Source organism: Paroedura picta, chromosome 7 (genome assembly GCF_049243985.1).
Source record: "Paroedura picta isolate Pp20150507F chromosome 7, Ppicta_v3.0, whole genome shotgun sequence".
In the NCBI taxonomy this organism is placed as follows: Eukaryota; Metazoa; Chordata; class Lepidosauria; order Squamata; family Gekkonidae; genus Paroedura; species Paroedura picta.
Window position 1 is genome coordinate 41,032,313 of NC_135375.1, and position 23,562 is coordinate 41,055,874.

Genomic DNA, 23,562 nt, shown 5'->3' on the forward strand with positions numbered 1-23,562 from the left:
GGTGTGTGTGTTTCTAAGAAACACTGTGATTATCATTGCTATGTGAACAATTGTATAATGGGTTTTTAAAATACTGTAACTGCAAGTACCCACACTAAATAAATAATTCACTTAACAGCTTTTTCAAAAAGTCACTGTGTTCTGTAAACTAATCCCTCTTAGTGCTCATTTGGAATGAGAAAAAGAAGTACCACATCCTAAAAATCAAATACTCTCCTTTTTATTGTATGCCGTACCAGATAATTAAGTGTCACTTGTAAATAAAAGCTCTCAAGTAAGTTTATTTGTGTCAACCTGAGCCTTGTCAGAAAGGCTGGAATGGAATTTGTTCCTATATTCCTCCAGTACGACTATCTTTAGAAATGACACAGTTTCTCTCTCGTTTTCCCTCTAGGTGCTTTATTCCGGACATTTATGCAGCTCTTTTCACTGCTGTACTGGTACCACTAATGTGCTGGGTAGTGGTATTTGTGGTGTTCATCCATGCATACCAAGTAACACCCCAGTGGAAAGCTTATGACGATGTATTCAGAGGAAGAACTAATGCAGCAGGTATGAAAACTAAAAATGTTCTTATCAACCCAGTGAGGAATGTTTCATCAATTAACTGTCTTCTAAATAGGTTGCTGTTTTTCTGACTGTCTTCCTGTGCTTTAACATCTTTGTCTCAAGAAGGACTCAACTCTCTTTCCCTGCAACTCCCCTGCACCTTAGCTGAGCCACACAGGACCCTGTTGCTGGGGGGGAGGACCTCTAGCCTTCTCCTCACTCACACCATTTTCCCAATCTGAAATTGCTCTTGGGGGCATTTTTTGCCCCATTTCAGGATTGTGCATGCTGTATTAAGTGGAATTAATTCACCCAGGAGCCATTTTGGCTTTGGAAAAAGGGGAGGAGGTAGTCTTTCCCCAACTTCACAGTTCTAGTTCAGTTCAGGCCCTGTAGTGCATGGATATGTTTCCCACAGCTGCTGCACAGCTTCAGGGAAAGAAAGTTGATTGTGGGGGGACCATGACCTCCTTCATGGACACATATAGTGTGCAGTTTGGCCAGACCATTGATCCATCTGACCTTTTGTCTACTCTCCAAGCAGCTATTCCAACTTCTATAGCCCTACTGTCTATGATTCTTCATTTAGATATGCTGGGGACTGAACTTGGAATCATAATCAAAAGGCAAGAGTGGTAATAAACTATTTAAAACACATGACTAAAACTAAATCTCAAAACTTTTCTGTTTATTTTCTGGTCCCAAATTCTGGCCTGGATGGAAACGACAAATCACTAGATGTGATGCCAGAAACTGTGTGATCACCTCCAAGTGTTTCTTCTTTTAAAACAGTAGATGGGCAGGACCTCCAGTTTGCATCCAGCCCTTTGTACGGGAGCACGGGTTAACTTGTCTCCCAGCAGAATTTTCTCAACCTGAAATAGACATGGGCAATTTCTTTGTCCTCTTGCGGCAAACATACAAGCAAGATAGCTGCTCTGCAGAGTTTGGTCCTAACCTCCATAAGAGAGAATTTTTGAAGTCCAAGGCAAGAAAGGGAATTCTAAATCTTCAGGGAATGCTCCTCTAGGTGTTTGTGTCAATTTGGACTTGGAACATTAGGATGGTCAGGGCTGTCTGATGATTTGGGTTTGGATTGGTTTGATGCAGCACTTTGAGTTCTGTCTAGAGAACTATGAAATTTTTGTGTCCAATATTGGTTGATTGGCTGGCAAACAGCATCATTTGGTTAGGGGCATCCACTGTGGTTGAATGAGGCTGATATATAGGTAACAAACACCACATTACAGGCAGAAAATAGTGAAGAATTGAAAGAGCTACTGATGATGTATAAAGCAGAAAAAATCAAAGCAAGATTCCAGTTGAACATCAAGACAACAAAAGTAATGACAAATGAGGAATTGCACAACTTTAGGTTGATGATGGTTTTGAAATATCTCAGTCTGGGCTCAGTTATCAACCAAAAGGGAGACTGCAACCAAGAAATCAGAAAGCAGTAGAAAAGATCCTTAGGTGTAAGGAAATGTTGCTGAAGATTATGGTAATTCATACTGTAGCATTCTCCATTACTATGTATGGGTGTGAATGCTGGACAGTGAAAAAAGCTGGCAAGAAGAAAGTAGACTCTCTTGAAATGGGTTGGAGGAGAGTTTTATGGATACTACCAATAATCAAGCCCGCTGTAATCTAAATACAGCGGGCGCTAGACCAGGGAGCCCCCAGCAGTCGCGCTCCATGCGGCTGCTGGGGGCTCCCTTGCCAGCGCCCTTCCTTGTCAGCAGGGCGGGAATCACTTTGCACCTGCCCATTGGCCCGGCCGATGGTCTGTCCGGAGGAAGGGGCCTATCAGGCCCCTTCCTCATCACGGACAAAGCCCGCCCTAACTCCTCCCACCAAGCTCTTACCGAATAATTTAGTCTGCGGCGCCCGCAGCGCCGCGGGCATGTTAAGGATGGAACTCCAAAAAGACCAATTAAGTGGGTTCTAGATCAAATCAAGTCTGAACTTTTCATAGAGACTACCATGCTTCGGTCACATTATGGAAAAAGCAATAATGAAAGGAAAAGTTGAAGGCAGCAGGCTTGCAATGATAGTATGTTTTGTAGGGCATTAATTCATAGAGTTGACATAAGCCAGAAGCAACTTCACAGCACTTAACACACACAAAGCTTATATGCTAGAAAATGTGTCAGCTGTAGCTTTTCCATTTGAAGTAGAAAGTCACTCCTTTTTTTAGGGTCGTTAGCTTTCTTATTGGCACTACTCAATCTTTAATCGGCATTGTAATTGTGATTCATGCACTTTCATATGATTTACAGATTAGAAGACAGGAAGACACAATGTACTCTATTACTCCAGGGTTCTTTATGTAGATGAGATTTTTCCCCTTCTCCATTGCATGGCTTAAGATAGATTTCAGAATTTTTTTTTCTTTCCCTTTTAATTATAGTTAGAAGACTGTGAGGAGGATAGGCAAAGAGATATTGCACATGGTTTTGCAATGAGTTTCATAACTAAGATTTAAATTGGGTGGTTGTATATGTTTTCTCTCTACTGTACTTTCAAAAACTTGACCTAGGTTGCTCGTTAATTTTGTTAGCAACTGAGGATGGCCATTGGTGGGCTGCATTCTTTATGTCCAAGCTTCTCAAAGGCAGATTCGCTTCATGGATGGACAAAATGTAATATGAAAGATTTCTCTTTTGCTGTGGTATGGGTGGTGTTGAAAAAAATCTGTCTATAACAATACAAGTCCATGTATAGGAACCTGTAGGAGGAAGTCAGAAAGAATGGAGTTTTGCCATTTGGCCCTGTATCACTTGGGAAGCATGACTGGATTCTAAAACCTGGATCAGATGTTGTCCACACACTTGGGAATTTAGCAATTTGTTAGTAATCCCCAACCCTATGTACATTTTCCCTAGCTCTATGTGGTGGAATTGTTGCCACTTGAAATCTGGGCTTTGACAAAACTGTCAAAGTTCCACAGGGCCTGTAAAATGGCACTCCTCTGCTAGGCTTATGGGTTGACCCCATGTCTAGAACCCATATGGGCCTCCCGTCTTTTACCTTGACTCCTTCCCCTTTATTTTAGACCATCCACAGTCCAGTTAGTCTGGTAAATGGTATTTAAGAAGGTGTCGGGAGGGGTACTGTTTTTAACTACCGTATTTGCCGGCGTATAAGATGACTGGGCGTATAAGACGACCCCCCAACATTTCCACTCAAAATATAGAGTTTGTTACATTACATTACAGTACTATGGGCCACTATGGGCAGCTATGTCTATTCCAACTGAAGTGCACCCGGCGTATAGGACGACCCCCCCCCACTTGGAGGCATGTTTTTCAGGGGGGAAAAGTAGTCTTATATGCCAGCAAATACTGTATTTTACTATTATTGTAAACTGCCCAAGATCGCTTGCAGTGAGGGGCAATATAGAAATTGAATAAATAAATAAAAGCCTACAGAATGCTTGGCGTAGTGGTTAAGAGTGTCAGTCTCTAATTTGGAGAACCGGCTTTGATTCCCAGCTCCCCCACATGCAGCCAGCTGGGCGACTTTAGGCTCGCTGATAAAACTGTTCTGACCAAGTAGTAACATCAGAGCTCTCTCAGCCTCGCCTACCTCACAGGGGTCTGTTGTGAGGGGAGGAAAGGGAAGCAATTGTAAGCCACTTTGAGACTTCAGATAGTAAAAAGCAGGTGAACAAAAATGAGCTCTTCTCATTCTTCTTTTATTGTCAGTTTATTTGCATTTTTAATGCAATCTCTTATGGTTAGGATTACCTCCCTTTGACTAAGCTACATATGATGGCCGCGTTAGCATTATTTTTATCTGTTTTATTTGGATCCCTTGGCAGCTCATACCTGTGAGCAGAAAGATGTCATGTTGGTGAATTTCCTGCTGGGCATAATCTCTAGAGACCTAAATCCTTTGTCTGATCAGAAAAAGACGTACAACGTGATCACAAGAAGTGCTCACTTCCCCAGTCTGCCGGGCTTGTTTACTTTCAAATCGCTGAGACAATCAGAGCGGAAAGGAAAGTTTAGTTTATCATCAGTTTCCTTCAGTTTCTGCCATTGAAGAGAGCGAAAATTATCAGTGCATTTTAGGACAGAGAACTCTACTGCTAGGGCTAAAATCGAATCCACACTTGCGTGGGAGGAAGTACCACCGCACTGGGAAGGGGGGCAATATCACCCCTAATTGTCCGGCAGTGGCAGTCAGCTTAGGAGATGGCTATCACAGTTGGGCTGTCATTTAAAATGATCACATATTAATGTTTTTTGCTAACGTAGGTGAGCTTCTGATAGTGCTAAGCTTAAAATGATCTGTTAACTTCACATTCTTATTTACAGGCTGCAAGTTCACATTCTTATTCACAGTCTTCCCTCCCTTTTTGATGGACAACAGGTCCCTCTCTTCCATTGCCATTCTGCAGCTGAGTGCTAGAAGACAGAAAAGGAGGCAACTGGGCCTGGTCTACTAGCATATGAACTGCAGCTGGGAAAATGCACAACACTTTCCATGCAGGAGGGGAACTCTCCAGGGCTACCCTGAAACCAGCGGTGACCAAACTGTGGCTCTCCAGATGTCCATGGACTATAATTACCATGAGCCCCTGACAGTACAGGCATGGTAATTGTAGTCCATGGACATCTGGAGAGCCAGCTTGGCCACCCCTGCCTGAAATTAACATTTGTGGGTTATAGGGGCATCTTGCACCCCACAACATCCCCATTTCTTCCTAAATGTTCTACTAAGTAATACTTTGGATCAATCCTAGTCATCAATTAGTTTTCTTCTGTGCAATGAAAGTATGATATTGTGCTAAAATTACAAAACGATTAATGTTAACATATGAATAGCCTTAGTTATATTCCCCATATGTATATATGTTATTTATTTTGGTGACATGCTACACAACAGAGCCAGATGGAGCTATTTTATCTGCGAGCACTTCCTAAAGCGCACCTGCTTCCTATATTTTTACATCCTATTCCTATATTTTTTACAATCCATTAGAAAGAAAGAACACATTGACTTAAGATTACAGGTGAGTAGCTGTGTTGGTCTGAAGCAGCAGAACAAAGTTTGAGTCCAGTGGCACCTTTAAGACCAACATAGCTTTATTCAAGATGCAAGCTTTAGTGTGCAAACACATTCCTTCAGATACGTCTGCATAAAACTTTGTTTGTATTCAAGGTGTCACTGCACTCCAACTTCATTAAGTTAACTTAAGGACATTTATTTCATTATGATTTATTTAAATAAATGTACTGAAGCACAGATTCAAGTGGGTAGCCACGCCGGTCTGTAGTAGCAGAACAAATTAAGAGTCCAGTGGCCCCTTTAAGAACAACACAGTTTTATTCAAGTACGAGTCACATTTGAAGGCAGGAAAGTCCCTTGGCTTCTAGAGAGTTAGTGTCTTTCATTTTATTCTGCTTCACACTAGATTCATCGTGGGTATCATTTGCTGCTTTATGGTGCAATCCAGCAGGGCACTAATGTCAGATAAAAGTTCCTACAGATCTGTTCTCCTAAAAGGAGCTTCTTCTCACAGCTCAAGGAAATGCTCTTCCACTGAAGAACTCACACTAGTGGAAGGTGCCACCATTAATGAAATGCATCTATTCAACCCAGCCAGCCTCTTTTCCTTCATGCTCTCATGTGCTGGAAATCTCTGGTTGCAGAAAGTGGTATCAACAGAATTTTACAATTTACGCTTACTCTGTGTGTGGGTGTTTCAGAGTGAAAATGTGTAAATCATGAAATTTGGAAATATAATGATGCAAGAAGTTCTACTCCAGCTTGGAATGTAAACTGAGATTCTGCCAGTATGCTTAAAAACATCTCCAAAGAATGTTTAATAATCTTTCTTTGGATGGCTAAGCAAATAGTACAAAAATCAAAAGGGTGTTTTAGTGCACTTTTGGTCTAGCTCTCAGCACTAATCACATTTGAGGTAAGCTGTTTAAAAGCCCTAAAGGCTGATTTTAGAGTGCCAGCAGACTATGTGTGCAGCACCAGCCGGGGTCTGAGTTTTATGGACAAGAGGGTTTTGAAATACTCAAATGTGTCTGATGAATAGCCTGCAGCCTTAATGTTCTGGCCTGTACAAAAAGAGCTGAAATTTTTGAGAGGTGATTGAAATAGCAATATGATAGCTTCCAGCCAACATTATGAGTCATTCTTTCAAGAGAACTCATGAAAGAAAGGTTAGCCTTTTCAGAGAAAGTTTGCAAATACCTAGCCAGTTCTAGGTATTTGCAGACAGCATAGGAGGAAATTGATAGTAGAGAAGTCACAGAGAAAGTCCCTGCCTTGATTTTAGCATTTTTGTCACTTCTGTTTTATGCATTCTCTGAGCAGGTACTCACAGGCAATGCATAGGTAATTTTTTTAAAGCATCACTGCCCACTTCAAGATGATTGATGTGAGAGAGTTTGTGATTTCAGAAGACTTCTAGGCACAGGTAGTCTAGAAGCTCTCAAAACTGCTGACAACCAATCTTGGATGGAAACAGGAGCATGCCATTATGACGCTGTTGTCAGAAACCTCTTTGCGTGAATTGCAGAACTGATGGAATATCCAAGCCTCCACGCACAGAAAGAAATACAAATGGGCAAACACCTAAAATAACTATCACAAGGTGTAATAACATGCACATCACCAAAGGTAGCTGGTAAAAGTTAACAGCTTTAAGGAAACTGGAATTCTTTACAAGGAGAATGGAAAGAATCATTTGAAGACACACCAGCAATGTTAGAAGAAGAAAAAACTGAAATGATGAGGAACCAAGAACACAATGACACCTGAAGGAGCTCTTTTGAGCCACGAAACAGTATGGACTTCTCACCGAGAACAGAACTAGAACTGCAGAGTAAGAGAGTGTTTGAAAGTATGCAGTTATTAGTTACCTTTGTGGATGAGGCACAGATGCAGACTCACAGCACTTTGAGATTTAAAAGAGAATGTCTACCAGGAAAGATTATTTACAAATATGTATCATGTTCATCTGCTTCAATCTCCTTAATAAAGCAGAGTACAAAAGCTTAGACAGTAGTTACAAAAGCAGCACATTGCAAGCCTCTATGACTGGACTGCAAGCAGATTACATGCCCACACATCAGCAGATGGAAAGAGCTGAGCCTAAATGGAGTGTACTCCTTGCTTCAGCAAATCACACACTGAGTTACTCTTCCTGAAGAAGCAGGAAGTGGATGGGAGCCCATTTAAAACCAAGGTATTTGCCATCATGGACATACTATAACACAGTCATAATCATTATCTGGTTATGCAAAAAAAAAACCCCAAAAGGATAAATTGTTTTTATAAGAATAATCAAAGCTTGTATGACCACATTGCCTTAATAATTTGGGATGTTTGAGCTGGTTCAGATATATTTTCCAGATTTTGTAGTGTTGTTGCAAAGTGCTTTTTGTTTGCCAAGAATTTTACAAAATATTTTTAAAGATGCTAAATGGAATAGGGACCAAAATAAAACATTCAAAATTGGTAGCAGCTTTAGTCTGTGGACCAGCCTAAACTGCAGAACTGCACATTGTTGGCCTAGGCATGATCCCACATCTGCAGCCAGAGCTAGCAGATTCAGTACCATTTCCGCCACCCTCCAAAAAAAAAAAAAAACACTTAGCCCTTCCTTTGGAGGGTTCCTAACCCTCCTTGCTTTCTTCTCTTCAGAGAAGTCCACAGACTTTGTATGCATGTAATAGGCATAATTGGGGCAGCATGAACAAATTAACATCTAAACCAGGAGCTCTGGTTTATATTGTAATAAAATCCTGCCAACCTGCTTCCACACAGAGATTTTTCCCCTGGGTGGGCCATTGCACCCCCCCCCCAGCTTTATTGAGGTGCTTTCACACCATCCCTGTACCCTTTCCAAGCATGACTCTTGAGGCTTTCCATTTTAAGCTGGAGCAAAAAACCTCCTTTGCTCCAACCAGAAAGGGAAATGGCACACTGGCTTCAGGCAGAGTCTCCATTTGAAAGCCCTGCCTGCAGCCAATCTAGAAGAAGCAAAGTTTAGTACAATTGTCAAAATGGTGGCACTCAGCTCTGGCAGTTTTTAGAGAGAGATGAGTTGCTGAGCACTAGAAGAGCCACAAATTGAGAAAGAAGGGTGTGAGGAGAGATAGTGTACTGGCACAAAGATGAGGCATGACACCCTCATGTGCCTTTTGCTTACTGCTGCTCCCCCATACACAACCAGTCTACAAAACATTGGCTGCAGCCACACATACCCTTTTCTCTGCATTTATACCCAGATTGCAGCCCTTTTGATGTGGAACACATCTTCTGGTGCGCTCGGTGAAATGGAAGTAAGTCCCACCCACTGAGAATGCCAAAAAACTTTGAGTGGCACTCGCCATGGAGGCAGCCAACCGTGGTAGCGGCAGTTGGCTGGCCCAGCTGTGGGTGCACTGCCCACGGAGTCAGGGCTGTGGCAGTCCTGTGTACGAAGGAAGGATCCCCACTGATCACACAGAGGGTAACCTGGAGGCTGACATCCCTACCTACAGCACTGAGTGCCCAATCAAGGTCTGGCCCTCACAGCACTTTTAAAGGATTTTAAAATGGCAGCAGCATCCTTACGGTGTTCATAAGGATGCTGTCAAAAACAGCTTGGCCCTGAGTCTCATTTCTGAAGCCATTACAAATTTTTGCAATTTCCTTGTGACCCTCCAAGTTTGTTGTGAGGATTTTTGAAGACATGTACTATGTGAGCCCCATACTTAGAATGTAATTCCCAAACATGCAGCAGACCCCATTTGGATTGGTTCTAAAGCTTCTGGAGAAAGGGGACCTCAGCCTTCCCAATGTGTCATGTTTTCTATCCTGAACTGGCCCTTTGAAGGACACTATTGCCTATTCGGGAAACTTACCAATACTCAAGGCTAGACATAAGTTTTCCCCAGTAAGTCATATAGCATATGGCCCTATGGCCATCTCAGATGGGGAGTTGCTTAAACACCCTCGCCCTGTACACTGTGTTTCCAGTCCTAATTTGGCTACCTCAAGCCTGGGAGTTGAATTCTGACCATGGAATGTTCAACATACATTAATTTAAAGATCATCATGGCAGGCCAGGAGAGGATGTGAAGAAAGAATAATGCATAGTTAGGCCCTGAGGAAACATCCAGCCCATTAGACTGATAATATCATTTCCTTTTTGAAGAAGCAGGGCTGAAAATGTGCTAATAAATGCATTGCGCCATTTCTTGGTTAATCCACCAACAAGTGGTATTTTTCTGAACCTCAGTGTAAAATGTAACTTAATGCTGAAGGATGCTGGCATAACATGCTGCATCTTAGAAACTATAAGAATTTTGTTTGTTTGTAGTCTCTGCAGTAGGTTCAGCAGCTAATTTTGCCCTAAGCACTTATCTTTCCTCAGGGTTCATCATCAATAAAAATGAGCATAAAGTGGTAGGGACTGGAAAATCAAACCACAAGATTAGCGAATGTGATCAAATCTATAGGGATAGTTGTTTGCAATGGGGATAGTTGTTTGCGAAATACTGGCATGTATTCTAGCAGAAGGGTTCTTCAGCCATATATAGACAAGGCAAATTGTTCTGATTCACTTGCAGTTTGCCCCTATGGTATTCATGAGGGTCCACTGACTCTGAGTGAGAAAAAACAGAGAGGTCATTGGGCTGCAGTGAGAGGGAGAAGTGGGAAAGACCCACAGAATACAAGACACTGCACATGGCCTTGTCAAGGGAACTCATAAATTGATCTTATGAGCGTTAGATAGTAAGCAGGATCCTGCAGTCTGATTCCAATTATGAAATGTTTAGGGTTTGGTTCTCTTGACATAAATGGAACTGGCACAGGAAAAGAACAGGATAAAGGATAATTTAGTCAAAATTTATAAGCCTAAATCCTCAGAGTAGCTTCCCATGCTCTGATTTTGAGTAATACAGGAGCTTTAGTGAATCACTCCCATTAATAAAATAAAAAAACAAGACAAGAAGGTGATTTATATGTGTGTTTACTCTCAATTTAGAAATCGGTATTCAAAGACATGGAAAGTAACAACAGCATGAATTAATTGACTGTTGCTTGACAAGCTTTAATGAAATAGAATGAAGTTTGTTGCTCTTTTTGAATTGCCAACAATTCACAGGCCAACCACATGTCTTAAATAATGCCTTTTTGCAAGTGTACATACCCAGTCCTTTTTTTTTTGTAATTTCTTGGTTTGTTTATGAACATCTGTGGTGATAGGACTTTGAAGCCTGAGCCATCAATACAAAATAAAATTATGACTTGGATACCATCTTTGTTAATGATGCCAGAAAATATGAGCCAGTCTAAACATTTACAAACCTACCTGCCAGAACCCTTTTCTGCTATGACCCTAGGGCCTAGATATTTGACATCAATATCTTATACCCACCATTTGTCAGAATACATGTGAAGGTTATTCTGACTTTATGCCAGATTTATTTCATTTCATTATCTATTAAAATATTTATATCCCATTTTTCTCCAAGGATTCAAGGCAAGGTGGGTGACCTAAGGATCATAGAGGCAGCTAGAGGAACTGTTCAGATACAAACCCCTCCCTCCAATAAAACCCCAGAGGATTCATTTCTAGGACTAGCTAAGATTTAGACAGTTGGCATTTGATATTAACTTCCTCAGTCTTGTGCTTATCAAACTGTTGACAAGAGTGAATGTACTCTCTCTCTCTCTCTCTGTCTTTTGCATACTTTGAAATTTCAATTCTGCCTTTCTTGTATAGCACTCAAGGTGATGTACTCAGTTCCCCTCTCATTTTATCCTTATAACAAGCCTGAATAGTAGAGCTTTGTGGGTCAGGAACAGTATGAACAACTACTGTTTCTTTTTTAAATACCATATTGGATCTCAAATACCATTGAATGCCTCTCTAAGTTAAGATTACTTGAGCCACAAATAACTATGACAGAATGGAATTAAATTATAGAACAAATAATTGGAGGGCCGAAGTTGTTGTTGTTGTTATTTATTGAATTTCTATACTGGCATCCTGGAATCAAACAGTGTCAGGTTAGGTTCTAGGAGTCTGATATCATAGATTAATCATTGTTTAATGCTTATATATTATTAAAAACTCAAAGAGAGACTCCAGGATGAACCTGCTGAAGCAGGCTTTGCTGAGAAGTTTGGTACTATCCATTTAAGACTTAATTTCAACTCTCTTGTGAGCATCAGCTGCATTGTCAAGAGTTGAGCAGGGCTGGCACACCCTCCAGAGCCTCTTCATGAGGCCCTCAAGAGGCCTCAGACTGGAGAGGTTAACCACACCCAAGGTCTTCATCTCCTTTCTCCACTGTCCTCCTCTATAGCTGATTATCTGACAGAAGAACTAGTATGTCCTCCTAGGCCAGTCCTTTCCCTTATGAGGAAGACTCCCTGGGGGTATGCCCACACCATCTTTTCCATGGTTTCTTGAGGACAGGAGCTATTGCCAATCATGTGCAATGGAGCTTGGCTGGCCTCCAGTCTATTCACCACCCCCTTAAATGGATGTTCCACCTCCCACAGCCAGCTGATGCTGAGACTACTAGGACTCAGGTCCATCCCACAATAATGGCTGTTCCTGCCTCACACAGCATTGCTGAGTTGAACATGCCACTAGAATGCCTGGTAGACCTTGCTTTGAGGATAGACTCAGGGAGGATAGACTGCCCTGCTTCATTGGTCATCAGGATTTGGGGCCAAGTTTTGATGTACACAGATTATTTCCTGGTGGGCACCTCTTCCCTTCACTCTCTGGAAAGGGCATGCATGCAGAATAATTTTCCCAAGCTGATTTAAATGCTTACGGATTGTCTGCCAAGAAAATCAAGAGTAAACTGTATGTGCAGAATAGCCTTGACTGGCAGTGGCTTTCAGGCACAGAAAGTATTCTTCTTCTCTTAGCAGCTGCCACCTGAAATTCTTTAACTCAGTGGTTCCCAAACATTTTTGGGCTACCACCCCCTTAGTCGTATAAACTCGTCCCTGGTGTCCTCCACTTTACCTACAAAAGGTATTACTCGAATAGCGGTTTGCACAACCCACTAAAATAATAACAATTAATTGCACTTTTATTCAAAATCCAATTAAAACTTTTTGTTTACTTTATTCAACAAAATTGATAAACTCAATCCAGTTATACCAACTTTTCAAAGCCTGATAGGCATTTAGCAAGAATTTTAGATACTACCCAATGTCTTGTTGAAAGTCACATACCAGGTGGCTTAAATCACCATGTTTTGTAATCTCTACCTGATTTTATTACTTGCAGAGAAGTTGAACGACCACACTAAAATGACCACCAAATATGATGAATATTTGGAGTTTTTTAACTTCTGTCCATAGCGCAGGATAGCAAGCAGAAATTTCCTTCTGCAACCAAAAGTCTTGCTAAAATTTCTTCAACTTTGACTTCAGCTCAATGTTATTTTGTAGCTCATTTGGTTCTTTCTCCAGAACCCTAACTTCATCAATATCTGAAAATTGATTTATCACCGAAGCAGGAGTTGCCATCAAACACTGATCCTCAGATTGCTGAGACATGTCTTCACGCAGCATATCCAAAATGGTCACGAAAACCCTTACAGATCATCATCTTTTATCCTGTCTTTCCCTTCTGACTCATAGGCTCAAAAATTGGAGTCGCTCATGATGATCAATGTTGCCTTTGGATGGAATTAACTTGGAAACAAACATAGATGACAGATTGGGCATTAATAAGACTGACCTAATTTCTTTGCAACTACAAATTAATTTCATTGGGTTTTGCAAATAGTTCTGATAAATAAGCAGTGTCATGCCTGAACTCTTTGAGTTAATCACTGAGCAAAAAAGCTCCACAACAGAATCAAAATGTTGTAAAAGCATTTCACACTGTTGCCTTTCGATAGCCAATGAGCTGCAACATGAAGTGGCATTCAAAATCCTCATAATTCTTCCTGCAAAAGTCAATCACTGAGCCAATAATCTGCTTTAATTTCATTCATTGCAGTAATGACAATGTGTAAGTGACTTGTGCATATAATAACTGAGGGGTTTTTTGCAGCCGTATGTTGACAATGAATGACATTTGGTACATGGGCGCTAAACTTATCTTTCTTCAAACTTGGGGTACTTCCTAGGGTTGGAGAATAATCTGGAAAAAAAAACATGGGTGAGGAGTTAAATCTACCAAAAAAATAAAGTAGCATTCTCTGTACAAAAGACCGCACTTACTTCAGGTGGTCGGCAGTAGGACCAAGGAGGCCTGTTGGATTCCTTAGTGGTGGCATAACCAAGGAAGCCTTGCTGGGCCTGGTGGCAGCAGCTCAGCCCAGGGGCCCTGCCAACAGTTGCTTCGCCCCAGTCCTGGTGGCGGAGTACACTGACTCCTGCTCTGGGCCTGGCAGCAGCAGAGAAGCACACTAGCAGCCGTTTCAGTCCGTCCATGGTGGCAGAGGATGCCAGCTGCTGTTCCAGGCCCAACAGCAGCAGCACAGGACATCAGATGCTGCTCTGGGTCCAGCCACAGTGGTAGCAGAGGACACCAGCTGCTGCTGTGGGCCTAGCAGCAGCAGAGGAGCATGATGGCAGCTGCTCCAGCTAGGCCGCAGAACTCAATAACAGGTAGTGGAACCTGAAACACTGGCAATGGGAGGGAAGGGACCCCCGCCCCAACTGAGTCTTCCTCCTTCACTAAGCAATAAGGTGGGAATTGCCAGCAGTGGGAGAGAGATTCCCTCCTACACACAAGTCTGCACTTGTGCTATATGAAATCTGTTAGTCTTTAATTGTCATAGGTTTGTTGTTTTACTACGTGGCTGCCCCTCTGAGATTACTGTTTTATTGGCCCCATGGCCTATCCTATATGCTTTTTATAAATTAAACTCTTGAAAAGACAAATGGGCTCAGATTTTGTAAAAGGATATATCAGCATGTGAGGAAATTGCATCAAGAACCCATTTAGGAATGGCAGTTGTATGACTGTTCCTCAGTATAGCATTTATATTTCTGACTAACTCTGGCTCTAAATGATTATCATTACAAACAATTAAATGGGTCTGTGGATTGGGTATACATGCCAAAGGCACAAATCCTTTACCAAAGGCATGGAAAATAAGAGTTATCTGAGAATCTTTTTCCTGCATTACATCCTCTCCCCCAAACCACACACAAACACACCTGGGAGTTCCTTCTCAAATTGTATGGCAGCAGTCCCCACTGTCACACCATTAAGCTACTCTGAGAAATGTGCCTTGAATTGTCGCTTCAGCAGTATGAACTTCTGCCGTAGAATCAGAAAGGCTCTTTTAAGTGGCATGTACAATATTCCTCCCTGTGAGCACATCCCTTCTTTGGGTCTTGGCCAAAGCAGGCATGCCTGAGATGTATGGACATGTGCCCCAGTAGGACCTCAGTCCTGCTGAGCTTAATGTCGTTTAAGGTTGCTAGTCTCCATTGAATTGTTACCCATATTTTGCAATAAGCATCCTGAGATAAATTTGTTTTGCCTTCATATACTTGTCTAGCATCTTGTTTTACACAGTGAATGAGTAGTTGCCCCCCAGAAGGCTGAAAGCAGTGTGTGGAGTCCATAACCTATCCCTGTTGTTCTACCCCAATACCCAGGGAGTAACCATCTCTGAACATGAGGGTTCCATGTAGTTGTCACAGCTAATAATCATTGGTGGATCCTGCATTGAGCAGGGGGTTGGACTAGATGGCCTGTATGGCCCCTTCCAACTGTATGATTCTATGATCCAAGGGGATTTATTCCCAGTATTTATTTATTTATTTATTATATTTATATTTATATACTGCCCTCCCCGAAGGCTCAGGGCGGTTTACATAGGAACAAAGAACAATACATAAAACAGTCTATAAACAAGTGAATACCTTACAATAATAATACTAATAGTTGTAACCATATTACAATATAGCAGTATAAACAATATAAACAATACAACAGTGCAACAATGCAAACAGGTCCAGAGCATTGGTGGAATTCTGAGGGGGAGCAGGGGGGGAGCAGTATAGTGTTGTTATGATCACAGTTCTACTGTTTCCTCATGCTATCTTGAATCCACTGCTTCTCAACATTATTGGATGGCAGTGAGTTCTATGAGAAAGAGAAAGGTCTGTATCTTCCTTTCCTACATCATTTTATTAACTTCTATCATGCCCTTAACTTTTTTGCTGAGCTAGAGAGGCCCAAAGTCTATATGGAAGATTCTCCAACCCCTTGGGGGTTATCCAGACTTACTCATCAGCACAGTACTCCAAACCTGACCACATAACCAGCAATATATATTGTCCTTGCCCTTTATTTGTGGAAATTAGCAGATGTCACTGTACCCATGGACTTAGGCTGGGGACAGAAAACAGAAAGGGTTATGAGAAGGTTAATTTGACATAATTTATAAATATGTCTTTTGTTTCACTGTCTCCTGAGATCAAACAAGTTTCACAAGTTTTCGAAGCAATGCAAATAGCAGCTAACCCCGTTCACTAGAGGGGAAAATGAGATGAAATGTGCATACTGCAGGCAACAATTCTCTGCTAGTCTCTTTTCATTTAAAAGGTAAAACCAGCTGCTTCGCAATCTTACCTCAAAATGCACGTTTTGTATTGCACTGCAAATTTTGTTTTCTGCTGTGGAAATCAGACTTTTTCAAAAGGGGAAAAATTTAAATATCCTATCCTATAGTTCCAGAAGAACAAAGCTTTGTATTGTAAGAAATGAATGGAAACAAACACTGAGACAATCAGAGGGCAACACCTCAATGGCTGTTGTGAGAGAAGTCATCTAGAAATATAACCGTCCAGATGCCTCAAACTGCTTAGAACACATTGATTTAATCTTATGTAGTCGTCACAGGACAGAATCTTGCATGTGACTCTAATTGGCACCTGTATTCTTCTCGAGCACACAAGTCTCTTCCTTCTGCAGCCATAAAAAAGGAGTCTTGTTTGAACTTGTGGGATGCCTTCTCTGGGAAGGAGGGTGGATAGTGAATGTGTATGGAAATTCTTTGTAGGTACCAAATTTTGCATGCATGGATATGTCACACCAACTTGACCATTGTCCTTGGCTGGCCTTTATATACTGAAAGTATCTGCAGTTTTGGACTAACATGCTTCCTGCATCTGACATCCTGCTTCCTTCCTCATCTGAGAAAAGTCAACATTTCATGAAGGATCTCATCGTCTCACTGTTTCTTCCCAGAATGATTTACCAGATTTCCAAGGCATCTTCCCCTATTAACTTGGCCAGCTGTGAAGATTCTAACTAGAAAGTCAACAAAACAGGCATAAGAGAAACAACTGAAATTATACCTTAAATAGTTTCCACGGACAATGATTAAGTCTGTCTCACTTGGACTTTAAAATGTTGCACTTTAACTGGTTGCTGTCCAAGTTTGTTTGATAAATTCTCATAGTATGAGCATTCTGTGTACGAAACAGGGTGATATAGTAGAATCCTGCTGCACACTTCTTCAAGAATGTATCCTTTCTGTATGTAGCAAATGTTATCTTTCAGGAAGAAAGCTTGGGTATAGCCCTCTTCTTAGTGTGCTAGTTTCCTACATGCAGGGAGAGCAGTAGATGGGACAGAATTCAAATTAAGGCAGAAGAAGAAAAAGAGTTGGATCATATATGATACTTTTCTCTACCCAAAGGAGTCTCAAAGTGGCTTACAGTTGCCTTCCCTTCCCTCTCCCCACAACAGATACCCTGTGAGGTGGGTGAGGCTGAGAGAGCCCTGATATTACTGCTCGGTCAGAACAGCTTTATCAGTGACTAGATATTAAGCCTGCTGTGGCCAAAATACAGTGGGCCCTAGCATGATGGATGGGTGGAGGGATGGGGTGAAGGAAGGAGGAAAAGGAGAAAGAGAGACAGAAAGACAGAAAGAAAGGGAGGAAGATAGAGACAGAAGAAGAGGGAGAGAAACAGGTAGCCAGAAAGAGGCAGATGGAAGAGAGGGAGGAAGAGAGAAAGGGAAAAACAAAGGGAATGCTGGGAGGAAGGGGGGAACAGAGTAAGGTAGGTGGCCTTGGGACCTTCTGCTGGGCCCAGGGGCAGGCTCGGCTGCCTGAGGGCCCGGCAGAAGGCTCGGGACGGGGGCGGTGGGCTCCGCGGCCTACTGGCAGGCCTAGGAGCAGGCTCGGCTGCTCCAGGGCCTGGCAGAAGGCTCGGGACGGGGGCGGTGGGCTCTGCGGCCTACTGTCAGGCCTAGGAGCAGGCTCGGCTGCTCCAGGGCCTGGCAGAAGGCTCGGGACGGGGGCGGTGGGCTCTGCGGCCTACTGTCAGGCCTAGGAGCAGGCTCGGCTGCTCCAGGGCCTGGCAGAAGGCTCGGGACGGGGGCGGTGGGCTCTGCGGCCTACTGTCAGGCCTAGGAGCAGGCTCGGCTGCTCCAGGGCCTGGCAGAAGGCTCGGGACTTCGGGAGTGGGCTTTGTGGCCTTCTGGCGGGGCCCCCAAGGCCCGGCAGAAGGCTCCCTGGGCGAGGGGAAGCCGGCCGGAGGACTTACCGCTGGGGAAGGCTTCTTGCTCTGAGCAGCAACTCCCCGGCTGGCCCAGGCAAGGCTGGGCCAAGCAGCCAATGGGGAGCCGCTCTTTGCGTGGCTCCCCATTGGCTGCTTGGCCCCCGACACTGATTGGGCCCTCCGAGTTTTTATCACGGACAGGGCCCGCCCTAACTCCTCCCCACTTGCCTGCTTGACACCCGACACTGATTGGGCCCTCCGAGTTTTTATCACGGACAGGGCCCGCCCTAACTCCTCCCCACTTGCCCTTACTCCTTTATTCCTCCCGCTCCTCCGGAGCGGGGGGGAGGTTTAAAGATGTGGCGAGCCCAAGGTCACTCAGCTGGCTGCATTTGGGAGAGTGCAGAATCAAACCCAGCTAGCGAGATTATAAGTCCACACTCCTAACCACACCAGGCTGTATACCTGTTTCCTGCTGTGTACAGACTACCATATTTTGTATAATGCCCACAACAAATCTCAGCTGAAGTGATAACAAACATGCTGTACTCTTACGGCCACATACTTTACCTCCTCTTGGGTTATTGGTAAGAATGAGAGAAAGAAAGAACAGCTGTATTGCTGAAGTTAAACATGTTCAGGCAGTCCAGTGATACAGGATAGGATTGCAAAAAAAATCCCCATTAATAACCATAGAAATAATAATACTAGTCACATTTTAAAGTGATTGAAGCATTGTCAAACCCCTTAGGGAATGTAATGATTTGTTTTTTGTCTCTTGCTTTGATTCATTATCTGTTATGTAACTAAACATAGTATGAAAACATGGATACCTGGCCAACCAATCAAAATGCATCATTATTCAGTTTGTTCAGGCATTGGCTGCATTCAGAGTGCACAAATATTGTTTGCTTTCTTGCACCCTCTTGCTCCCGTCTTGTTCCTTTGTGCAAAGTTTGATTGAAAATTTCCCATACAGGGGTGCCTTTTGTTTTCTGCCAAGTCCCATTGCAAGTATATTGACAAATTTGATTTCACCCCACAAACCAGGATTCTAAACCATCCCAGTTTGGAATCATGGTTTGGGGAAAAGAAACAATTCAGGCAGCTATATTAGGGTATCACAGCAAACTGGAATTTGAATGAAGGCTTTATCAAAACAGGATGCTTTGTGGATGAAGGGAGGTGGAACGACTCATATTTATACTAAGCAAGCTGTGTTTACACCAATCATAGACAAATAGAGGCTTGTTGAAACATCTGAATGCAGCCATTTCTGCTGCCTTACCACTCTGCGCCACAAGAGCCTCTTGTGGTGCAGAGTGGTAAGGCAGCAGTCATGCAGTCTGAAAGCTCTGCCCATGAGGCTGGGAGTTCAATCCCAGCAGCTGGCTCAGGGTTGACTCAGCCTTCCATCCTTCCAAGGTCGGTAAAATGAGTACTCAGCTTGCTGCTGGGGGTAAACGATAATGACTGGGGAAGGCACTGGCAAATCACCCCATATTGAGTCTGCCATGAAAACGCTAGAGGGTGTCACTCCAAGGGTCAGATATGACTCGGTGCTTGCACAGGGGATACCTTTACCTTTTTACCTTTAAGAATTTCCCATGATTTCTAGAGCTACTCACCTTCATTTAAGCCCCCCCCCAAAAAAAAAGTATTGTCATGGCACACATGATACCATGTGCCTTTCAATGTAACAACGCTCCCCACCCCAGCTCTCCCCAGTTGCTAGTTGCAGCCTAGAGCCCTCATTTCTCTTGAAGTTTTTCTGTCTTCTTCACATTAGGTTCCTCAGCTAAATGTACTAGTCTGAACTTCAATGAAGTATACAGTGCTAAATGAAATGCATCACTTTGCACCATTATTTTAAAAAAGCACACTCCTTTCTAAGATTATTTTGATACCAGTTTCCTTTCTCAGTATGCATTTTTGTAGGACAAGATCCAGCCAGAGCTGAACATTTTTAGGATCCATTATTTCAAGGAGTGCAGGTTCTTAAATCTCTCCCACTGAAATCAGGAGATTTTGAGAAGTACTCTGCTCTGCAGGACCTTGCTCTAAATTTTTAACTGTCTCATAAAAATCACAATACAGTTCCATTTCTGTCCTGCCAGCCTAGCTATAAATAGTCTGCTTCAAAAACTTTTGTCCATTTTTTATAATAGATCTTTAAGCCTAAGCAGATGACAAAAAATAATGTCATCTTTACCATCTATCAGGGAGGAAGCAAAACCAATATTTACAGAGAAATTCAACGGATTATTAAAACACAATTTTAATTACTCTCTATTGACTTTTCTAGGGGGGGAAATGTAAATACCACAGGCAGAATGGAAGTGGGCACAATATGCTGACGTTACAGAAGAAATTCAAACATTGGACATGCCTGTGGCTGTGCATTAAGTTCTTGATTTATTTGTTTTTCTGTTCAGGGTAATCTATAGCCTTTTTCTCAAGCAACAAAGGACTACTGTCTGTTTAAACAACTTCTACAGGTGTCTTCTGACCCATTGTATTAAACTCACAAAGTTATTCACATTTAAAGGATATAGCATTTATATGGCACTTTCGGAGTTTGAAGCATTTCACATGCATTAGGACATTAGTTCTTACAATAGCTTGTGTAAAGTTAGACCATTATCATCCCCACGCTGGAGATACCGAGAGAGATGGGCTTGCATACAGCCATCTTAATGGGTTTATGACTGAAGTGAAATTTGAACTGGTGACCTTCCAGATAATAGCTGATTCCCTTCATCACTATGCCAGGGCCAGAGATACTGGCCATTGACTACTTAAGAATCTCTTGATCCTTAGAAAGCTAAAAAAAGTTGCTTTCAGTGGTGGTAATCAGGAGCAAAGACATTTCAGTGGCTTAGTCCCCTGCCCAATCCTACCCACACATAGAGTTGCTGCCCTCCAGGTGACACCTAGAGACCTCTTGCTAGAACAGTTGATCTCCAGGCAATTAGTTCCCCCGGCTGTTTTGGAGGGCATTATACCCCATTAAGGTACTCAAGCTCCACCCTGCAAATCTCCAGGTATATCCCAACACAAAGCTGACAACCCTATGCACATGCCACCACTTCCTTATCCTTCTCTCATAATGTCTTGTTTTAGGATGGCCTTCGGCTACCAGTATATGCATATGTATCGTATAAACTATACATATACACGGTTCTTATTTGAAACTTTAATTTTAAGAAGAATAAATTACTTAATTAAAATTATTTTATTTGGTTCATACGGGCTGCCAGGTTCTTAGAAGCCTTCGGTTGCTTTTAAGATTTTCTTTAAAAGACTTGAGAGTTCAAGGAAGAGCACTTCATACAGAAGGGGGTGGGGAAGCCAAGCAGAAATCCCAGCTGTGATTCCAGGCAGGGGCGGATTTTCCTATAGGCTAACTAGGCTTCAGCCTAGGGCCTCAAGATCAAGAGGGGCCTATATTCCACATTTTTTATAAGGGTTAGTACCAATCACAACATGTTTCATTTAACATATTGATATATATCACAGTAATGATGTATTTTATTATCTCTCATGTAATTTACAAACTTAAAAATGGGAGGTGAAAGAGCCACATAAGTGGAATAGCCTAGGGCCTCTTTTCATGTAAATCCGGCCCTGATTCCAGGCAGTAAATTCAAAGAGGGAAGCTGGGTGTGATCAGCATGTGATCCGCCTTCAGAAACCAGAGTGCGCAGCAAGCAAGAGTATAGGCATGTTTGACATGGAGAAGGAGGCTTGGCGGTAGGAACTGTGCACAATAGAAAACAAGAAGCTGACTTCTGTGGACTTACTGGGAGGTCAGAATTAGCAATTTAATTGAAGGAACTTAAGATAGGAAAAAGGCCTGATGGAATGACACCTGGGCCCATTCTGCACACATAGGATAATGCACTTTCAATGTGCTTTGGCAGCTGGAATTTCCGGAAAGCAAGGAATGTTGATGAGGTGGAGGCAGCCAGGAGGAGAGAAACAGGATGCAGAAAGGGATCCATGGGAAAGTGAGGTCCCCCTGAAGGATCTCACAAGTTTACCACTGTGAAACCAGACCCAACATGGCTGGCTCTTCACAGCTCATGAAGATATTTAACAAGCTTCTTAAAATTGGTTTAGCTCCTGATCATCTATTAAAAATGGGACACAGGCAAGCAAAACAACTAGTTTATCAATGACTTATGGATATTGAGCTGCAAAATGAGATGGCCCTCCTCCCAAGCCCATATTGGTTATTAATGTCCTGGGAGGGATTTTCTACTGCACCATATCTAACACATATTACCCTTTCTAAATTTTGATGGGCTTTTTCGAGGGCTCAGTTCAATGCATTCTCATTAGCACTGCTTAGTGGAAGACTGCTGCATGTGCCTTTGGAGGATCAACTATGCCCTTGCAATTCAGGTGCAATTGAGTTGATTGCTCACATTCTATTGCATTGTGACTTCTACAGGGATGCCAGAAGTCGTTTAATTTGGCCCTTGCTGTCTAGGCTCTCTGGATTTATGAATGGTTATCTAATTAACACCTTACTTGCAGACAAAGATAATTCTATCTCTTAGACAGTGGCGAAGCTTTGCTACATTGCCAGCAGAGTGTGGAAATCCTTGGTTACTGTTGATGTTGAGTGACTTAGCTGTTAAAATGATGTAATAATGTATGTGGTTTTGTTTATACTTGGATGCTGGTCATTTACTGTAAATAAATAAAATGGAAAAAAATCTATATCTGGCAAATACGGACAAACCAAGATGTTAATCAAAATAGTAACAATTAAATTAGTGCTAATAAAATAGATCCATATTGGTTTGGGCAACAGTGTGAGCATGGTATTTATAAGACAGATAGTAATGAACATCAAATAACATTCAATATTCATTGAATGATCCAGCCAAAGTTAATCATTGTGAAGTACCATTGATTTAAATAGAAGCAGTTTACTAATATGCTTAATTCTCCCACTACAATCAATGTGATATAATTACACTGGGCTGGTTTAAGGCACCTATTTCCATTAGCAAACATGAGTTGATCTAACGTCAGCCTGACTCGTATTCGGTATACAAGACTAAGTGTTTAAAATTATAGTCTGACCTTCTATTATTTGTTTGTTTGTTTGTTTATTTAAATAATTTCTATAGTGCCTTTGAGAACCCACAACACCTTATATCCTTCTCCTCTCTTGTCATTTTATCCTCACAACAACCCCATTTAGTAGCTTGGTCTGAGAGTATGTGACTAGTCCAGGGTACATAAGCTTCCATGGCAGAGTCAGGATTCAAGCCTCCCAGAGCTTATTCTGTCTAAAATATCCTTTCTCAACTTTTTTTTTAGCATTGAGAGACTCTTGACTTATTCTTAAGGCTTAGAGAACCCCCACAAGTGACATCCTGGTTGAGAAAGCCTAAATCCTGCCCCTTACTGCCTCTCTGTTCTATAAATTTGGTATTCTGTCACTTGCTCCCAGGATCCTGTGGTATGCAATAAAAAATTAGGGCCAAATGGGCTAGATGTGTTTAGGAAGCTAATGAGATCTGTTGC

The 23,562-nt window shown here is 42.3% G+C and overlaps 1 protein-coding gene across 9 annotated transcripts in view; it reads left to right on the forward strand.

Moving 5' to 3' along the window:
* The window catches only part of ADGRV1 (adhesion G protein-coupled receptor V1), a 329,124-nt gene that overhangs the window by 276,276 nt on the left and 29,286 nt on the right, over positions 1–23,562 (forward strand). For all 9 annotated transcript variants that reach the window (XM_077347591.1, XM_077347582.1, XM_077347586.1 and 6 more), the window contains one exon: positions 395–552. In XM_077347591.1, the coding sequence (XP_077203706.1) occupies positions 395–552 (158 nt within the window). The remainder of the gene's footprint in view (positions 1–394; positions 553–23,562) is intronic.